The sequence below is a fragment of the Balaenoptera ricei genome, chromosome 6 (assembly GCF_028023285.1).
Source record: "Balaenoptera ricei isolate mBalRic1 chromosome 6, mBalRic1.hap2, whole genome shotgun sequence".
Classification (NCBI taxonomy): domain Eukaryota; kingdom Metazoa; phylum Chordata; class Mammalia; order Artiodactyla; family Balaenopteridae; genus Balaenoptera; species Balaenoptera ricei.
The window spans coordinates 80,616,446-80,635,539 of NC_082644.1; the positions used below are offsets into that span (position 1 = coordinate 80,616,446).

General features: G+C 41.3%; 1 protein-coding gene across 1 annotated transcript in view; it reads right to left on the reverse strand.

Annotated features, from left to right (window-relative positions):
- Positions 1-19,094, reverse strand: part of GNAQ (G protein subunit alpha q) — a 291,299-nt gene that overhangs the window by 74,676 nt on the left and 197,529 nt on the right. Inside the window, exons 3-4 of the mRNA XM_059924960.1 lie at positions 18,449-18,603; positions 311-439 (exon numbers count right to left, since the gene is read on the reverse strand). Coding sequence (XP_059780943.1) covers positions 311-439; positions 18,449-18,603 — 284 coding nt within the window. The remainder of the gene's footprint in view (positions 1-310; positions 440-18,448; positions 18,604-19,094) is intronic.

Below are 19,094 nucleotides of genomic sequence, written 5' to 3' on the forward strand. Positions count from 1 at the left end.
ATTGACCTCACAGTTAAAATGATTCCCAACCAGTTTTAGTCTGGACCAATGTTTGAGTAACTTTTAACCACCGGCAAACTATTCACTGATTTCTCAGTGATTTAACCTGAACTAAGAAACCTGCCCATACATCTTTCCTCTGCTTCCTCTTTCAGGGACACACTATTTCATTCATGTCTCCAGTGATAATAATTGTTATAAAGGTGATATTGTTTTTAAAGTCTACACATGGTTTCAATATTCACAGAGTTCACAAAACGTGCTCAAGGCAGAAGAGCTGGGAAGTAGATTGTATGGACTCAGGTACTACCTGAAAATGACACTTTGTAAGTCAAAGGGGTATTCGATGATCCCTGTGGTGGGGACTCGAACTCTGAGCACATCTTGCTGCGTAGGCAGGTAGGCAGGGTCGGCAACACGGTCCAAGTCATTAAGATAGCTGGAGGAGGGAAGACACAGGAGAGAGCGTCAGTGACACCGTCACACCAGACCTGCTGATGGAAACGGAAGGACAACAATGGATCCTAAGACAGAAGTGGAGAGAAGGAAGGAAAATATCAGAAAGTGGTGGAGTAGCTGGGGAAGTGAAAGATACAGTCAACCTTCTGTTAGTCAGAGCGAGGCTGTCCATCCATGGATGACCTGGTTCCCAGTATTTCTCTTTTCTTCTCTTACGGTCAAATAGAACCCTGACAGAACGTAAAGCGGGGGAAGAAAAGAATTAAATGGGTCTCCTACCCTCTACTTGTTTAGCAGGTCTGGTGGGCAAGCAGGAGTTTAAAGCAAATAGTTTTTGAATTATTTATACAAATGTTATTGGTATAAACAAACAGATAACAGAGCTACACAGAAGGTCAGGATGCATTTTTTTGCCTTTTTACAGAACATCAGAGCCTTTCCCTGGAATGTATTTCCTTATAAAACAGCAGCATACCATGTCCTAAACTCTGTCCAAAGCCTAAGTCATTCACAATTAATGTGAAGCCATGAGATTTCTAGTCACTGAGGCAACAATACTGAAGGCCAGATATTCCCAGTATATAGACTCATCACACCTGAACTTTAAATTTATCTGCTTATATGACACTTTTCCATTAAAAAAAAAAAGCTTTTTATTGTGAAATAGTTATAGACTCACAAGAAGCTGCAAAAATATTACAGAGAATTCCCCTGTGCCCTTCACCTAATTTCCCCCAATGATAACATCTTATGTGACCATAGTATATTATCAAAACCAGGAATTTGACACTGATCAATACTATTAACTATACTACAGACCCTACTTGGATTTCACCAATTTTTACACACACACACACACATTTTTGGGGGTGTATACTTCTATGAAATTTTATTACATGTAGAGATTCGCACAATCACCACTGCAATCAGGATACAGAATTGTTCTGTTAGCAAAAAGAAACTTCTGTGTGCTACCCATCCCAATCCTAACCCCTGGCAAGCACACATATGTTCTCCATCAGTATAATTTTATCATTTCAAAAGTGTTATATTCCATTCACTTTCCATTCTCTCAAATTGCAAAAATAATTTACAACTTTAAGAATGACATAACTTGATATAACTGATGACAAACAGGTAAAAATGACTGTTCTGCATGGCATCCTCATGATTTCAAAGAGTCACTATGTTCCCTTCGGCCCTGGAAGGGATGGAGCACAGATATGATTTCAAAACATACAGCTGCAAAGTATATACAGAAAGTAACTAACATGTGAATAAGATTTAAAGAAAAGGTAGAACCATTATAGACTTGGAAGAGATTAGATCTTCAACCCCTTTATGCCCACAAACAAGAGACAGTGAGGGCTTCCCTGGTGGCGCAGTGGTTGAGAATCTGCCTGATAATGCAGGAGACACGGGTTCGAGCCCTGGTCTGGGAAGATCCCACGTGCCGCGGAGCGACTAGGTCCGTGAGCCACAACTACTGAGCCTGTGCGTCTGGAGCCTGTGCTCCGCAACGGGAGGCCACGATAGTGAGAGGCCCGCGCACCGCAATGAAGAGTGGCCCCCACTTGCCGCAACCAGAGAAAGCCCTCACACAGAAACGAAGACCCAACACAGCCATAAAAATAAATAAATAAATAAATAAATAAATAAATAAATAAATAAATAAATAAAAAAGAGAGACAGTGAGTTCTGAGACACATAACAGGGAATGTCTGGTGTGGAGCATAACTCAGCAAGCGCACAAACACTCAGGTGACGTGACTTACCCAGGATAAAGACTGTCTCGCCCTGTTATTCCTGCCTTAGTACCTAAAAGAGCGCCTGGCAAATAGTACTTAACGATTATTTGCTGAATGGAGGGATGATTTCCCATGCTGAGATTTAGTTTTAGCATTATTTAAATATCCTTCTTACTAGTGGTGTTTCCATATTAATGATACTGTTAAATTTGAAACTGAGTATTGAAAAAAATTTAAGTCTCTAAGATTCATGGGATCATAAAATAGTAGAGCTACGTCTGACTTTAACAAAGAAAGAAGTTACTGACTTTTTGGAGCTGTACCAATTCTTTAAGACAAAAAAGTACAGTATTAGTCTGGAAATTCCTAATACAAAGCAACTATAATTAGTATTCTAGTGGCCTTGTCCCAAACACATCAATGATTCTTTAGCTGGCAATTAGCTCTCTACTGGCTGATAGAAACCAGCCTGATATCTTTAATTATTAGAAAAATGGCTGGGGGACAAAAAGAGGGAGAGGCTGGGAGAATATGGGCTTGAGAGGCAGGAAGGAAATGTAAAAATGGACTGGACTCCAAATTTTAGTGAATATCCTGGCACGGTCCGGGAGTTGCCTGATGGGGTTAACAAGCCCATGTTTTGGGTGTTGGCCTGTATCTCATCCTACAGATAAACCAGCTCATGACTCCATAAATGCAAAATCAACTGGGTACTCTGTATAGATGGAGTTTTTTGATTTATGAGCTCCTTGATTTGAAAAAATCGAAATGAATGTACATTTTGAAATCTGCAAGATCATCATTTATTTAACTACTATATACAAAAATTTAATTCAGAGGAATCAGAGAACTTCCAATTCACACTGGCAAGCTTGTTTGGAAATAGGCTACCCAGTAAACCATTTCTACTCACTTCACCCAATCCAGAGGTCAGAACAGAAGGTGGCTAAGTCTTGGACACAAGGTGCTACTGTGTTCTTGTGGGAAGAGAAATCGTGGCTTTCTGTTTGTTGATCTGTTTCTTTTTTTTTTTTTAATTTTATTTATTTATTTATTTATTTATTTATGGCTGTGTTGGGTCTTCGTTTCTGTGCGAGGGCTTTCTCCAGCTGCGGCAAGTGGGGGCCACTCCTCATCGCGGTGTGCAGGCCTCTCACTATCGTGGCCTCTCCCATTGCGGAGCACAGGCTCCAGACGCGCAGGCTCAGCAATTGTGGCTCACGGGCCCAGTCGCTCCGTGGCATGTGGGATCTTCCCAGACCAGGGCTCGAACCCGTGTCCCCTGCATTGGCAGGCAGACTCTCAACCACTGTGCCACCAGGGAAGCCCTGTTGATCTGTTTCTTGAAGATGAACTCAACAGACTACTCGTTGCCACTTCTTTTTTTTTTTTTTTTTTTTGGGATTTGGGTGTTTTTTTTTTTTTTAATCTTTTATTTATTATTTATTTTTGGCTGTGTTGGGTCTTCGTTTCTGTGCGAGGGCTTTCTCCAGTTGTGGCAAGCGGGGGCCACTCTTCATCGCGATGCGCGGGCCTGTCACCGTCGCTGCCTCTCCTGTTGCGGAGCACAGGCTCCAGACGCGCAGGCTCAGTAGTTGTGGCTCACGGGCCCAGTTGCTCCGCGGCATGCGGGATCCTCCCAGACCAGGGCTCGAACCCGTGTCTCCTGCATTAGCAGGCAGACTCTCAACCACTGCGCCACCAGGGAAGCCCGCCACTTCATTTTTAAACATGTGTCCTTGCACAGGAAAATTTAAAGAACCAGCACATGAAGTGGGAGAGTCCCTGTCACACTGCACGTGAGAACCTTGCTAGTCTCTCTCCAATTCAGAAGGGTGAACTGAGCTCTGGGAAAAACACGATGGAGTAACACAGAATGAGGATATACACCTGCGACTGAAAGCCACTGATACGAGTTTTAGAGGCTGTCCTAAAAATACTGTCAGTGGTTTCTCTCTGTGAACGCCGGGCACTACTGAGACATTAGCTGAATATCTGAAGCATTCATACGTGCAAGAATATTTTCCCCCTTCATCTTTCTTTTGCTCCTTTTCAACGTCAGCATAGTTCAGAGAGTAATAATGGCAACGTAACAATTAACCTATACTGGGCACTTGCTGCTAGCTAGGCTCTGTTCTGTCTGTTCATTGCCCAGGTTTCAACATATTTCAAGGCAAGGAAATGGCCATTAAAGACCCTCATACATTTACAATTTACGGGAAAGTGAACTGCACTGCTTGCTTGACATTCTTGTTCTGTTTTAGTTGGATGGTGGAGAGAAAGGCCTACTTCACTTGGAGTAAAAAAGTTAAACTGATCTAGTTTAACAAAAGAAAAAAACGGAAAAGAACTCGTTATCAAGGTCTGCTAGTTGAAACATACATTATCTAGAACCGGAACCAAACCAAACCAAACCTAGAACACCCCAAAAACAAGACTAGAAAAACAAAACAGAACAACAACAAACCCCCCCAATCAAACAAAAGACACACAATCTATTTTCTCCTACAGGAAGGTCTGGGCGGCTCAAAAGCTACCCGAAACTGAAGACCTGTTGCAGATAATTTGAGAAACAGGTAAAACGTGCAGGCCACCTAGACTCGCATCTTTCACTGCCAAAGAGAGGCCAGTGTGGAGAGCTTCTGCCTGCACAAGCACCAACCCCACGTGGCCCCCTCACTCTGGGCTTCAGGACTTGGAGGGACTCACAGCACTTTCTGCATTTCACATTTGCTTAGGGAAAAAGGCCACTCTACTGCCTTAGAAATGGAGTTCTAGCATGATAAGACTAGCATATTCTCATTTGTTGATTCTTGTCATATTCTGAGAAGAGGTAATGATGGAATAATCTCTTAACTGAATTGTACTTTCCACTGAAGCACCTCATATTTGGGGGAAAAACGCTGGTGGAATATGGGGGGCGGATGGGTTCATGTTGGATTACTCCATTCATTTAACCTTTAGCTAAAAAACACTGAGGTCTGAACAACTTATATTGCAGAGTAAATTCAGAGTTAATTATAGTTATAATTTGTTTTGTAGGAATGATTTTGAGTGGCTGCTGAGGTCATTCTCAGGGTGCTGCTATGGTGACAGGCACAAGGTACATTTCCAAGGCAATGTATGTATATAACAAGTGGCTGGCAGTAGCTCTCTCCTGATGTCAGAGAGAGAAAGCTCCACGGTACACACAGGACTTATTTAACTGGCTAGGAGTGAAGACTTATTTAAGATTGTGCTTGAAAATGGGTTTAGTCAAACTCATCTTACTCTAATCCATTCAAGGGAATTTAATGACTTGTCATTGCTTTGAGACATTCAATAATTGATAACTTCATAATTGACTAAAAAACCCCCAAAAACCTCAACATTTTCCCACAGACATTTGCCCATTTAGGGCTCTCACACTCTGTGGGGTCAAGGACCATGACTCCCTTTGTCCAAGACTGGTCACCGACACTCAACCAAGGGCCTGGAACACAGCAGATGCTTAACATGGGACCCAAATTAAAACTATTTTATGGAAAACATTGTAGTGGTTAGAAAGGCAGGTTACACCTTCTAGGAGAAAACAACAGAGTATGGGGGTTGTTAGGTACCCATCTTTACACAACTACTTCTCCGGGCTATTACTGGCTTGCATTATGTAAGACCTAAATTCTGAATTCAAATGCCTCTGACGAATATAAAGACAACACAGAAAGGAAAGGCAGTATCCATTTAATTTCATTTAGTAGATGCGCTTCCTGCTCTTCTTTAGGTCCTGGCCACAAAATGATATAATTTGTACATCTGTTTTATGCCTGTCAGTATCAAGCTTTCAGGCCTTGGAATTCACTCTAATCCAGGGCAAACAGAGGGAGTGGTCCCTTATTAACAAACGACTGTGACACAATATCTTTAATGGAAGAAACAGGTTTCTGATGGTTTTCAGGGAAAAGGAAGCCGACAAAAAGACTAGTAAAATTTCTATAATTCCTTTCCTACCATGAAAAAAATGCAGGGTCATCTGAAATTCAACAGCCATCTTGATCATGACATTCTGGTAGGTGCTAAGGAAATGAAAATTCCCAGGATATGATCCCTGCCTGCAATGAGTTTACCAACTTATAGGAAAAAAGGGTGTTATATGAAGAGGAGAAACAGGGGAGTTTATTAGGGAAGGAATGAATGCTTGTATATTTTGGAAAGAGCCATTTTCTGGGAACTTGTTTGAACTGTCTCTAATCCTTGGTGATTATCCACAAAACATCCTTCTCTAGCATGACTGATTTATAAGAAAGACAAGGAAATCATGTCCATTCGTTTATAACTACACCTTGTAACTGCTGAAGTCTTTATACATTTAACTTCAGTATCACATCTGGCTGCAGAAAAAATAAGAAATTCAGAAATGGGCTATAATCCATTACTTTAAATGATTAAAAATATATGCGATAAGCTTGAATGTCACTAAAACAATATGCTCTAATCAAACTAAATATGGCATTTCTCTTTTGAATGTTTTAAAAAGAGATTTCAATTGTTCCTTAGTTTTTGGCAGTAGTTTGTCAGTAACAGATTTGAGTTGACCTTCAAATTTAATTTATGCTCCAATCTGACATGTAATGAGAACTTATTTTCTTAGATCTTTTTAGAAGTAAAAAGAAAAAGCCCTACTACCTATGACTGGAAGGGTAATTGAAATCTAAGCCAAGAATAACATAGAAATTAGAATCAAGTGGGTTTTTTTTTTTTTAATGAAGGAAACACGAATAAAATTTAGAGATGACTCAGCAAGTAAACAGTATCATATTACAGCCGGGGTTAAAAAAAATTAATACACGTATTAGGCATACAAGCCTTAGCAATTATACCAAAAGGGGGAAAGCACCCGTGGGTGATAAGTGGAAAAAGAAATCTCTGACATTTGTTCTAAATCCAACCAAACACAGTAAGATGACTGAATACAGCACCTTGGAGCATTTAATGTAACACACTACGGGGTGTATGCTGGGGCTCTTCAACTCCTGTGTAAGAGCCTCTTATCTAGAGGCTGTATTTATCAATATAAGAGAGTTGCAGTTCAAGTCAGATATTAAGACGAAGTTCTGGCACAGAAAATGGAGCATTTAATGTAACACACTACGGGGTGTATGCTGGGGCTCTTCAACTCCTGTGTAAGAGCCTCTTATCTAGAGGCTGTATTTATCAATATAAGAGAGTTGCAGTTCAAGTCAGATATTAAGACGAAGTTCTGGCACAGAAAATGACTCTGGGTAGAATTTCACATTTTTTATTATTGAAAAGAAGGTTAGAAAAACTAGGTCGACTTCATTAAAAAAATGAAGAAGACCTCCTTATAAGAGGAGAAGTCTTGGGGGATGTGAAAGCTAGATCATGCCTGAGATCTTATCTGACACTGTCAAAAGCAGTGGAAGCTAAGGAGAAACTAGAAACTTACAGTTACTGTGCAGTTTCTATGTGACCACAAGAATTCAAAGGAAAAAAATAAAAGAAATTGTCAAAGTGAACTTAAAAAAAAAAAAAAGTGTAAGTAACAGTTCTGCAAAACTGCCGTCCTGAGGGGAGAGTCAAGTACAGGTTTTGATGCCAAGACCCAGCTAAGTCCCTCCCTCCTCTGGTAGAGCCCGCTGCTCAGATAAGCCTGGCTGGTAACCTGGTTAGGTGGGTCAGCTGCACGAGATTTCTGATTACTCATTATACAAACACTTCCATCTCCTGAAGAGCTCGCTCTGTGGAGGGCAAATCAACTCTCCTTTTTCCTCTTTAACACCTGGTACACCATGATCAGAGTTCAAGGAGGTGCAGCATTTACTACAGAGAATTTGTTCATAAGAAATTATTTGTTTTCAGTATAAAATTCCAGGTTTAAAACACGATCACCTAGTGGTAGCGGAGGGGGCTACAATCTCACAGTTTATGAAAGCTACTCAGGGAGAATATGCTGTGGGATAAAACAGAAGAGATCATGCATTTAAATTGTCCTTTGCCAATAAACTAAACCAACCCAGAAAATCAGATTTTTTGAAAGTAAATTAAATAGCTCGTAAAAAGATCCTATATCACTGCATCTAGTAAACAGTTTCAGTATCTTATATATGGATAGTTGATCTGAATGTCTACCGTAAAGAGACCACTAGTGTCAAGTGGGGAAGGAGCGGGGCACCTATGTGTGTGTCAGACAGACTCCAGGGCCAGGGCCACCGCCAGGCTTGGGTCAGAGCAAAAGATTCCCAAGTCTGTTGCCCAAAAAACAAATTAACCTTGTAATTAAGAGCAAAAACAAAACAACAACAGGGGAGAGGGATAAATCAGGAGCTTGGGATGAACATACACACACTACCATATATAAGATAGATAACCAACAAGGACCTACTGTATAAGGGAATTCTACTCAATGTTCTGTGATAACCCATATGAGAAAAGAATCTAAAAAAGAATATATGTATAACTGAATCACTTTGCTGTGCACCTGAAACTAACCCAACACTGTAAATCAACTACACTCCAATCAAATTAAAATATTAAACAACAACAACAAACAACAACAAAACAACAGAAGAGGGTGAGAGACAGAGATAGAGAAGGAAGAGGGAAGGGAGGAAGAGGCCTTTTTCAATTTGCCTGTTTGGCTTTGTTAATTTATTCATCTTTTATATGCTAACTTTCAAAGCTGTTGACTAATTTTGACACAATTTTTATACTTCTAAAACGTATCAGAAGCATCAGAAGGGTACTTTTTATTCTAGTCTGCTCAGCCTGAACTGTAAGGACAGTGCTTAATTCATTAATTTACACATATTTATTGAAAATCTGTTATATGTTCAATTCAAATCACTGTGTGTGTTGGAGAGGGAGGGGGGTTGGCACAGGGAGCTGGTACAAAATACTTAAAATATATATATTTTCTTTGCCTTTAGGGACATCAGGCTACCTGCGAAGCAAAGATAGCACAGATGAATCTATTAAGAAATAATTAAGTGCCAAACTGTGAGGCGCTAACTATGAATGCATTAAGAAGGGAGAGATGATTATGAACTGCAGTCACTAGAGAATTGCATAGAAAAGTGGGGGATGAGTTACAGCATGCAGACTGAATGGGACTGGAACAGGCAGAAGAGGGGAGAAAAGAGGGATGGGAAGAAATCAGCAAAGAAACATAATTTACTTATTCTTTTATTATGTTCCTCATTCATTCAACAACTTTCTCTTAAAGCCTGACTGAAAGCTAGGCACTGTGCATAGCACTGGGTGGGAACCACAAAGGAAAAAAAAAAAAAAAAAAAAAGATGTGAATCCTGTCCTCAAGGAGCTCGTGCTCTAGCAATGGCGATAAACATGCTATAAGATAACCATTTTACAGCACAGAAAAGATGTGACTCAGAAGAGAGCTCCCAGTGATGGTAGCCAAGAGTCAGCCATGAGCAAAAGGTCGCTGACTAAAGCAGGTCTCTCACGGTCACGTCTCCTTAACTTGGATATTGGTTCTGTAGGACCAGAACTTTCATTTTAACAAGGATGATCAGGTCTGAGGAGCTGTCACGTTAAACTAATCATAGACCACAATTCTTTAAATCAAGAAGCCATGGTGTTAATGAAGAAGAACATCAGGGTCAGCCCATAAGAGTTCAAAGAGGGCTTGGCAGGTGGGGAGTGAAAATAAAGGAACGGGCCTGATGGAGAAAGCAAGTGTCCTGGGCTCACTTGAGACTGGAGGTGGGGTCATCTCCTAGTCAGGTACGAGTTCTCTTAGGCCCCTTTCAAAAGCCGGTCAGCCCTACCTTTGGTCCCACTGACTGTTAAATCCCATCACACTCTCAACCAGCTGCACCAGGCACTACAATGGGGGCAAAAGCCAAGCCACATGAGACACAATCCTTACTCTCAGAGCCAAATCTACTCAGTCAACATTTCTGGTCATTTATGCCATCTTTAGTACTGGACATTCTGTGCACGGCATTTAGAGGTACTACCAGGGAACACAGTCTAGAGCTCTCTGACGCTCACCTCCTATCTGAAGTTTTGTTGTGCAAAGACCTATTGATGGAGTACTGCTGAGGGACTGCAGGCCATCTGTTCTCTCAGGTCTCTAAAAATGAATCTCTGGTTTGATTCAGAGCATCCGAGGCCTAAGGTAGGGTCTATCTAAATGGCAGAAGTGGAAGCAGAGTGCTAGTTGCCTTTTAATATTCAGTCTTCTTCCATGGGAGGGGCTTGCAATTTTTTTCTTTTCTTTTTTTTGCGAGGTGGGGTGGTTTGAAATCAGATAGTATTTTAGGCTTTGTGGGCCATTCAGTCTGTTGCAATGACTCAACTCTGCCACTGGGCACAAAACCAGCTTTGGGCAACACATAAACAAATAGGCTTGGCTATGTTCCAACAAAACTTAATTTATAAAGACAGGCAGCAGGTTGAGTTTGGCCTGCGGGTTTTCCAATCCTGTTCTACAGTAATAGCGCCCCTGGTTTCATGTGGGTACAATGTCATCCTGAGTAGACTGTGGGAAGGATTGTAAAGAAGAGGTCAAACTACTGAACGTGCAAACATTCTGCCAAAATATGAGCAAGCAGCAAACTGACAGAGTGAAGCATCTCCCACATCCACTTTGCCCTTCAAGCAGAGTGAATGAATGACGAACAGGTGTCAAGGCAAACCCCCTTCCCTACTACATCACTGTAATGAAGGTTACAGTGGTTAAGTCTTACCACCTCTAACAGCTCCAAGCATTCTGAAAAAGAAATACTAGAGACCAAGTCTTAGAATCATCAGAGTTCACTGTGGAAGACAAATACAGGGTATGTTTTATTCTTGCAAAAGGTTATTAGGAGAGGGACTTCCCTGGTGGCGCAGTGGTTAAGAATCCGCCTGCCAATGCAGGGGACATGGGTTCGAGCCCTGGTCTGGGGAGATCCCCCATGTCGCCTAAGCCCCTGCACCACAACGACTGAGCCTGCACTCTAGAGTCTGCAAGCCACAACTACTGAAACCTGCGTGCCTAGAGCCCTTGCTCCGCAACAAGAGAAGCCACCGCAATGAGAAGCCTGCGCACTGCAACGAAGAGTAGCCCCCGCTCACCGCAACTAGAGAAAGCCTGTGAGCAGCAACGAAGACCCAATGCAGCCATAAATAAATAAATAAATAAAGGTTATTAGGAGATATGGCTCATTAGATAAAAGATAACAAAAATAGAAGTAAATATGTCACGCGGGTGAAAAAAAGGGCCACTCCATGTTATTACTGTCACTCTTTAAAAAAGAGCAAACATGCAAGATCAATACCCTCTTCTGAGCTCAAGACAGCATTTTTAGTCATTTAACTATATAGAGAATAATCTCTCTGTTCATTATATTTCCAGGTAAATTTGGGGGGTACCAGGTTTCCACTTGACTGCATAGGGTAATGGTTTCTCAGATAAAGGCATTCTGCTATTACAGAATCAAAGGATTTCAGAATTAGAAAAGAGTTTAGAGATTACAGAACAGACACCAGTGTCTGAGGCCAGTGAGACTTACGCAGTCAAAAGCCCCACAGGTGAGGAATGGCAGATGCAATTCCACTGAAGGCTGGACTTTGACCCAATGGTCTCACCACACAATGTCTCGTCTGCCTCCAAAAGCCTGCAGTAGGCTTACACTTCTTTTTAATAGTCAGATAAAGAGTAAAGTTAGAATGGCTGTGAGAGTTAGAGATAACACACGCTCAGGTTCAAGTATTTGGCTCATGAGTCAGGAACTAATTTAGCAAGGTACTTCTTCAAGAAGGATTCAGCCCCAAAGCAGGCGGATATGCTAACCTACCTCTGAAAATTCATTTTGCATTTAAAATCCAACATTCAAATTCCTTGTGCATTTTTAAATTAAATTAAAAATTTAAGCATGAAGTTAGAAGTAAACTCCAAACTGGACTTATGCCCCAAAGCCAATTTTCATGTACTTTGGATTCATGGGCTGTGGAACATGCGGAAATTTCAAGGTGTCTGATCTACTGAAATCCTTGGAGGGTACTTCAGTAAAGCAAGACGAGGCATTACCTGGTCCCTGAAGGTGAACAAGGATACAGCAGTCTTTTGCCAAAAGCCTGCTGTGTGAGGACTTTTCTCACTATATGCCACGTTGATTGAGATTTGTGTTCTCTGGCTAATGTCAGGGAGCTTTTGCTACTGTAGGCAGTGAACTCATTTGACCTGATGTCTCAGTCTATTAAGGCAGGTGGTGAACCCCAGCCAAAAAAAAAAAAAAGTAAACCTACAGCCATCTGTTTATTGGACTCTTTATCTAAAGATATTCAGAGGCCTCAGACTTTTTTTAATCAATAACAAAAAGGGTAATAAGGGAATCTACAAAACTCTCCAGCATGTTTTTTAGTCTTTCATTAAACAGAACTGGAAGACTATGCCAAATTAAAGCCAATTGCAAACTTATCCTAAACTGCTTATCGGTCGTCTGGAATTTCCCATCTCCTTGTTTCTACCAGTGGTCCCTGTCCTTTGAGCCATCTGACTGTTTATTATGATCAGCAAGTTGGCTAATCAAAGTAGAAAAAGGAAAGCTCAAATCATTTTAGTGTTCGTATTGGCTCTAGTTTGACTCCAGTAAAAAGTTATTGGATGGAGTATGGGAAAAGGGGTTAAGACTGTAAACTAAAATAAATAATATTTCTCAATTCTGTGTGACCTAGAATATCTTTTATGTTGTATGAACAATTGATATACTGTTAAACATGGCTAAATTTTCTGGATGATAATCAAAACCCTGCTGGGTGTGTTTTCCAGTAAATCGGAACTACCTATAGGCAACATTAATAAAGATTAATAAATAATTTGTATCTTTCATGGTAAGTGATTTATCTAATCATAGCTATTTTATCTATTAGTCTATCATCTATACATCTAACAACTGTCAATTATCTCCCTCTCTCTCTCTCATTCATTAAACCATCCATCCATCCATCCATCCATCCTCTGTGAGGCTGGATTTCACAGTGGTTAAAAACTTGGGCTCTGGAGGCAGCAAATCTGATTTCAGTTCCTACTGCTATCACTTACTGACTGTGTGACCGTGAACAAGTCACTCAACCTCTCTGAGACCCTGTTTACTCCTCTGTTTCATAGGGATAATAAGAAATATCTACAGTTTTGCATATAAACGACTAAGCACAGAATCTACCATACGGGAAGTGTCCAGTAAATGGAAGCTATTTTGATAATAGAACTTTCCACATGCCAGACCTTCAAAAACAGCAGGAAAAAAGACTTAAATGCCTTTAGCTCTGGAACTTCATAGTTCGTCTATAATGGCCAAAGACAGATACTGCCTACATCACGGTCACTGAAACAGTGGAAATTACCCATCTATGATTTCATGGAACAATCATTTGTGAAGGTCAAACACGAGCAGTCAATGTTAGGCACTGTGGGCAGAGGAGAGAGACACTTCAGTAAACATGATACCAGATACAAAGGAGATTTGTACAAGTGTTAAATAAGATACGTGACAGAGTGACTCACTATCTCTGGTGTTGGGCAAGACTTTCAGAGGGTGTGACTCCTGAATTGGGTCTCAGAAGGATAAATAGGAGCTCATCGGATAGAAAAGAAGGGAGGTATGTTTGGCCTCTGTTCTCAGTATTCCTGGCAAGTGGCCTACACTGACTCTCACAACCAGCAGGGTCCTGGAGAGAATTGTTGTTAAGCTGCAAACTTTAAGCAGATGGGCATGGCAGGCACAGATTCTCACACGGCTAGAGATTAGGTACCTACATGTTCCCTAAATCTAAACTGAAGAACCACAAGAGAGACAGTCAGTACTCAGGGAGGCTGGTCTTAAATTCAGAAAGATTTCTGTAAGGTGATGATACCGTATAAGAAATTAGGTGCAGAATATCAACAAAGTTTTAAAATTTTAATTATAAAGATAGAAAGAACAACATGCCTCCACATGAAGTACCAGAGGCAGGATAAAATACTAAAAGACACAAGTGGAATGTACACAAACGTCAGAAAGGAAAAGGGGTAACAACTATCTCGAATGCAGAAAAAGGAATTATTTTGAGTTACTCTTTGAAAATGAATTCAGTACTGGGAATCAGTGGTGCTCAAGATAGGGGACCTACATCCTCCTCAGTACTATCCCCGCAGTTCACGGGGCATTCCCTGGACCACACTGGAGGAACATGTGCAACACAGCAGCAAATGGGTGAATCCAAAAAGCCACTGGTCTTATCTTTGTGCTGGGTTTTCCTGGCTAAGGAAAAGGAAAATGCCTGGGACTAAGATGGGGAAGAATAAAGTGACTCTAATACTTGGCCTCCCGGCACAATGGGATTAAAGGCAGGCCAGACAGGCTACTTGGGCCCTGATCTATAATATAAAGAGTGCTGAAACATCCTGGTTAGAGATCAGAAACATGGATGGAGTCAGCTAACTCAGGTTTCCACATACAACTTCCATAATTGGCAGGAATAGATTGGTTCTACTCCCTGAAAGTAAACAAGAGTCTTCTAGAGAAAATGAAGGGGAAAAAAACAAAACACCTCCTTAGGTTTCATTTAGCTAAGGTGACCAATGTCCCTGCTTGACCAGGAGATTCCCAGTTTATGCCTGCTATTTCACTGCAATTATTTTTTTTTTTTTTTTTTTTTTTTTTTTTTTTTTTTAATTTATTTTATTTATGGCTGTGTTGGGTCCTCGTTTCTGTGCGAGGGCTTTCTCCAGCCGTGGCAAGCGGGTGCCACTCTTCATCGCGGTGCGCGGGCCTCTCGCCATCGCGGCCCCTCTTGTTGCGGAGCACAGGCTCCAGACGCGCAGGCTCAGCAATTGTGGCTCACGGGCCCAGCCGCTCCGCGGCATGTGGGATCTTCCCAGACCAGGGCCCGAACCCGTGTCCCCCGCACTGGCAGGCGGACCCCCAACCACTGCGCCACCAGGGAAGCCCCCACTGCAATTATTCATAGTAACTCCTTCCTTCTCAAAATGTCCTGGTTTGGATAAGTTATACAGTCACCATCTATTTAGCCTATGTAACAAATTACTGTAACGAAAAGACTGAAACATACACCTTTTGGTAGAAAATGTATTTCAGGATGAGCAAATAGCACCAGTGGAGGAGAAAACCTTCTACTTCATAGAAGAATGCCAACAAAGACCAAATGATAAAAGTAGAAAATCATTCTTTTACAAATCCTAATGGAATTATTAAACCAGATAAGACTTATTGATTGGAATTAAAACGATCAGGTGAAGAGTTGATGGGGAACTGGAGATTACACAGTGACAAAGTAACACCACACAGATTGCTTTTGGTGGCAGAAGGAAAAAATTATAACTTTATAATGGAGGCTGTCAGTGCCCTAACACTGTGGTGAACCTTAACTTACCACTGATGGGTAAACCAGTGTATGACATCACTTAAAGTGTATTCTACTCACAATGGTTAACTGGAATGTAATCAAGTCTTTAAATGCAACTTCCAGTTTGTAGAAAATCCAAGAGATGGAAGAGAAAGTTAAATCACGCTCTGAGGCAGCAATCAGGCCCAATCCAGGTCAATCTTTTCAACATGCCAGTGAAATACAAAGCAGGTCTCTAGTAGGTTAAAAGAGACTTAAGGGACATAAAAACCAAATGCAATGTGTAGCCCTAAAATCGACTGACTCTAAAGGATATTTTGGAAGAATCTGGGAAATATGAATATGAACTGGGTATAGAATGATGAAAAGGACTGCTGATTATTTTTAGGTATAATATGATATTATTTATTATGTAAGCAAATGCCCTATTTTTTCAAAAAGATGCATACTGAAATGTAGGTATAAGGACACATAATTTACTTTATTACTTCTGCATAAAGATATGGTTAAAAAAGAAAAAAAAAGTGCATGTGCATGCACTTATATACCCACATGTACAGTTTAGAAAATCGAGTTCTCCCTATCCCCATCAGGGGAAAGTAGAACTGTTTAAAGAATAATCATGTGAAGGGGTTGAGATCAGCCTGTCCCATGTGCTCCCGTATCTTCAGCTCTAACACGAGGGACGTGCCCACAGAGCAGGCGTGTTTTTATGGTAGACGCAGGCTGTGCGACAGAATTCTAACATGGTGGCTTTCCCAGCATCACAGTGCTAACAGGGGCCTGGAGAAGCAGTTGCGGATAGCTCTTTGCCCTAAAGCAACTCACGGGTACTTGTCTGGGAATGCACAAATCTAAACTGAAGGAATGTCACCAGACATATGGTGGAGCTTTGTCTCAAGAACACAACCGCAGCGGCCGAGCCAGGTGTCCTCAGAGGGCCCATCCCAGGAGCAGGAGGCAGACCATTTCCTAACGGGGAGCCCTAACCCTGGTAAGCAACATCATTATGGGACACTGGTGCTCTGATACCCTAGTCGCAAGACCTCTCTGTAGGGAGAACAGATCTAGGTGACAGGTAAAGAATAGAAGAGGTGAGGAGGAGGGGGAGAGACAGGATTTATGATAAAGTAAAAAGACAGGGGTTAGAAATGACGAGAGGTGGAGCATTTATTTGCGAATATAACTTTATAATGGAGGATTTCTTCCTCAGTAAGGACCAGGAGAGGCATCACAATAGCAAAGTGGGAAGTGAAGAGGAGTTAAAGGAGAACCAGAGGTGAGGGCAGAGGGGTAAACCGGCGGACAGGGGAAGACATAATGAGCAGGAACAGGAACGAGGGGTAAAACACAGCAGCAATGCGGGGGAGATGGGTGAAGTCTGACATGGCAAAGGAAACAGAAGGACAGAGGGGGCAGGAAGTAAAAGGAAGACAGCTGGTCAAAGGTTGAGGGGGCAGAATTTGGAACACATAAGAGCTGAATGCATCTTCTTCATCTCTCTACTCACAGGAACTTATACAGTAGGAATGAGGGGGGGGGGAGAGAGGGAGGGAGGAAGGGAAGGGGGCCAAGGAAGGCGGGCAGACACAGAAGAGGAAGCCTGAGGACAGGCAGTGTGGAAGGATCCGTGAAGGCGTGGAAGAAGGCCAAAAGAAGTAGGGAAGGAGGAAGCACTCATTTCAGAGGCACACAGCAGTGGGTATTAGCTTAAACACGACAGACACGGCGTTCCTGAGCGTTCCACGTCACATTTCAGAATTACGTAATTCAGATTTACCTTAGGAATACAAGAACTGTTTTGACCAGGCAACACTTCTGTGGCTGACCTGAATCATAACTTATCTTATACAAATGCCTAGAACTAGGGTAAGAGCATGACCCACTTTACTGCAAAAACAGAGCCAAATAGCTCTTGGATCTTCTCTGCACTGCTGAGCGATACCAATCAGCCTATGGGGCTCCTTATTTTCCCCATGGTCCTCTTCTCATCCAGAGGGTCATTTCAACATATGAACTGCCCTGAGGCTGCTGAACATTTTCCACCCTTTCTTCTGTCTGCCCAGAACCAATACAAGAGGCAAATACTGGGTTAATATAATTAATGTAGGCAGAAATCTGGCTAAATACTACTAAAAAAATCCATTTTTCAGGCGCCCAATTATCTACATTGCTGACCACATTGATTACATTAATCCAATGATTGCCAGATCTTTACTTTCTTTCTGTTAGGCAAAATTTAATCTAGAGAACTAACAAACCTCTCTAGGATGCAAATCTCTCCCAGGACACATGATTTTGATTGACAGCTCACAAAATAATTCGGGAATGCATGCAAAATTAGACTCCCACGCAATTTTCATGCAAAGGCAAATCTATCCATCAACATAACAGTGGCTCCCAGAAAGCAGCCAAGGTTCTCTGTCTGGAAACTAGAAACCAGGAAGTCTGATGTTTGCGAAGCCATAATCAAGCGCATTTGTTTGCGGTTCTTAATGTGCGTAGGTGGTTTCCAGCATATGAATAAGATCAGAAATTTGCATTAAAAATTATTATTACAAGATTTCAAAGCACAATGAAGTATGTGTTTGAGAATTGCTGGTTTACAATGTGGGGAAAGAGACAGGTTAGTGAATGCAGATTCCTAGAGTCTTCAGTTTGTTTTTCAAACAGAAAATAGTAAAATACTCTCCCTGACTCATGATGCCAGCCCCTTACAATATAGTTTAACTTTATGAGGTTGGCACAAGTTTAATACCTATACTTCCTAACTGTGCAGTTAGAATCAGATAACAATACACACATTACAGAACACAGAAGGTCTCACTGCAGAGCACCTGCACATGAAAGTAAAGAGAAAGATCCAAAGGGCCTCCTGGAGGAATACTTACTATTTGGTAGAGTCAGATAACTGATATTCCCGTCGTCTGTCATAGCATTCCTGGATTCCAGGATCATTCCATAAACTCTTTATTGCATCTACATACGGATTCTCAAAAGCAGACACCTTCTCCACATCAACTTCTCGAACTAATTGTGCATGAGCCTGTTTTTTAAAAAAAAAAAATAGTTTTAACCTCCTTTCCATCACTGAAAATTGCCTTTGGTTTGCACATTACATTGTGCACAAGTGAGGTCTTTCCTCATATACTGGTTTTTGAACTGGTTTATAATAATGTAATGCTTCTTTTTTTTTTTTCCTTAGATAAAACCCAGTCCCAAATCTTTCCCTCTAGAGTAAACCATGAGGCTACCTAAAGTTGACTAGAGGAAAGCAGAGTGTTTGGTTCCCGTCGGAACAATGAGGATGTCATGCTACACATAATGACTGTTTTCAGGTGATGATCATAATCCTAAAACAATTAATGTTATTAAAGGGAAAAAAGAGACACTTATCCCCTCTATGTTTATAGTTTATTATAATCAAACACATAATATACCCAGCCCTGAGTGTTCTCATGGGCTGGGCATTCACTGAGTAGCAGAAGCTCAATCAGACTCCTCAACTAATCAGGGTTAGTTTCTATGGCTCGCTTC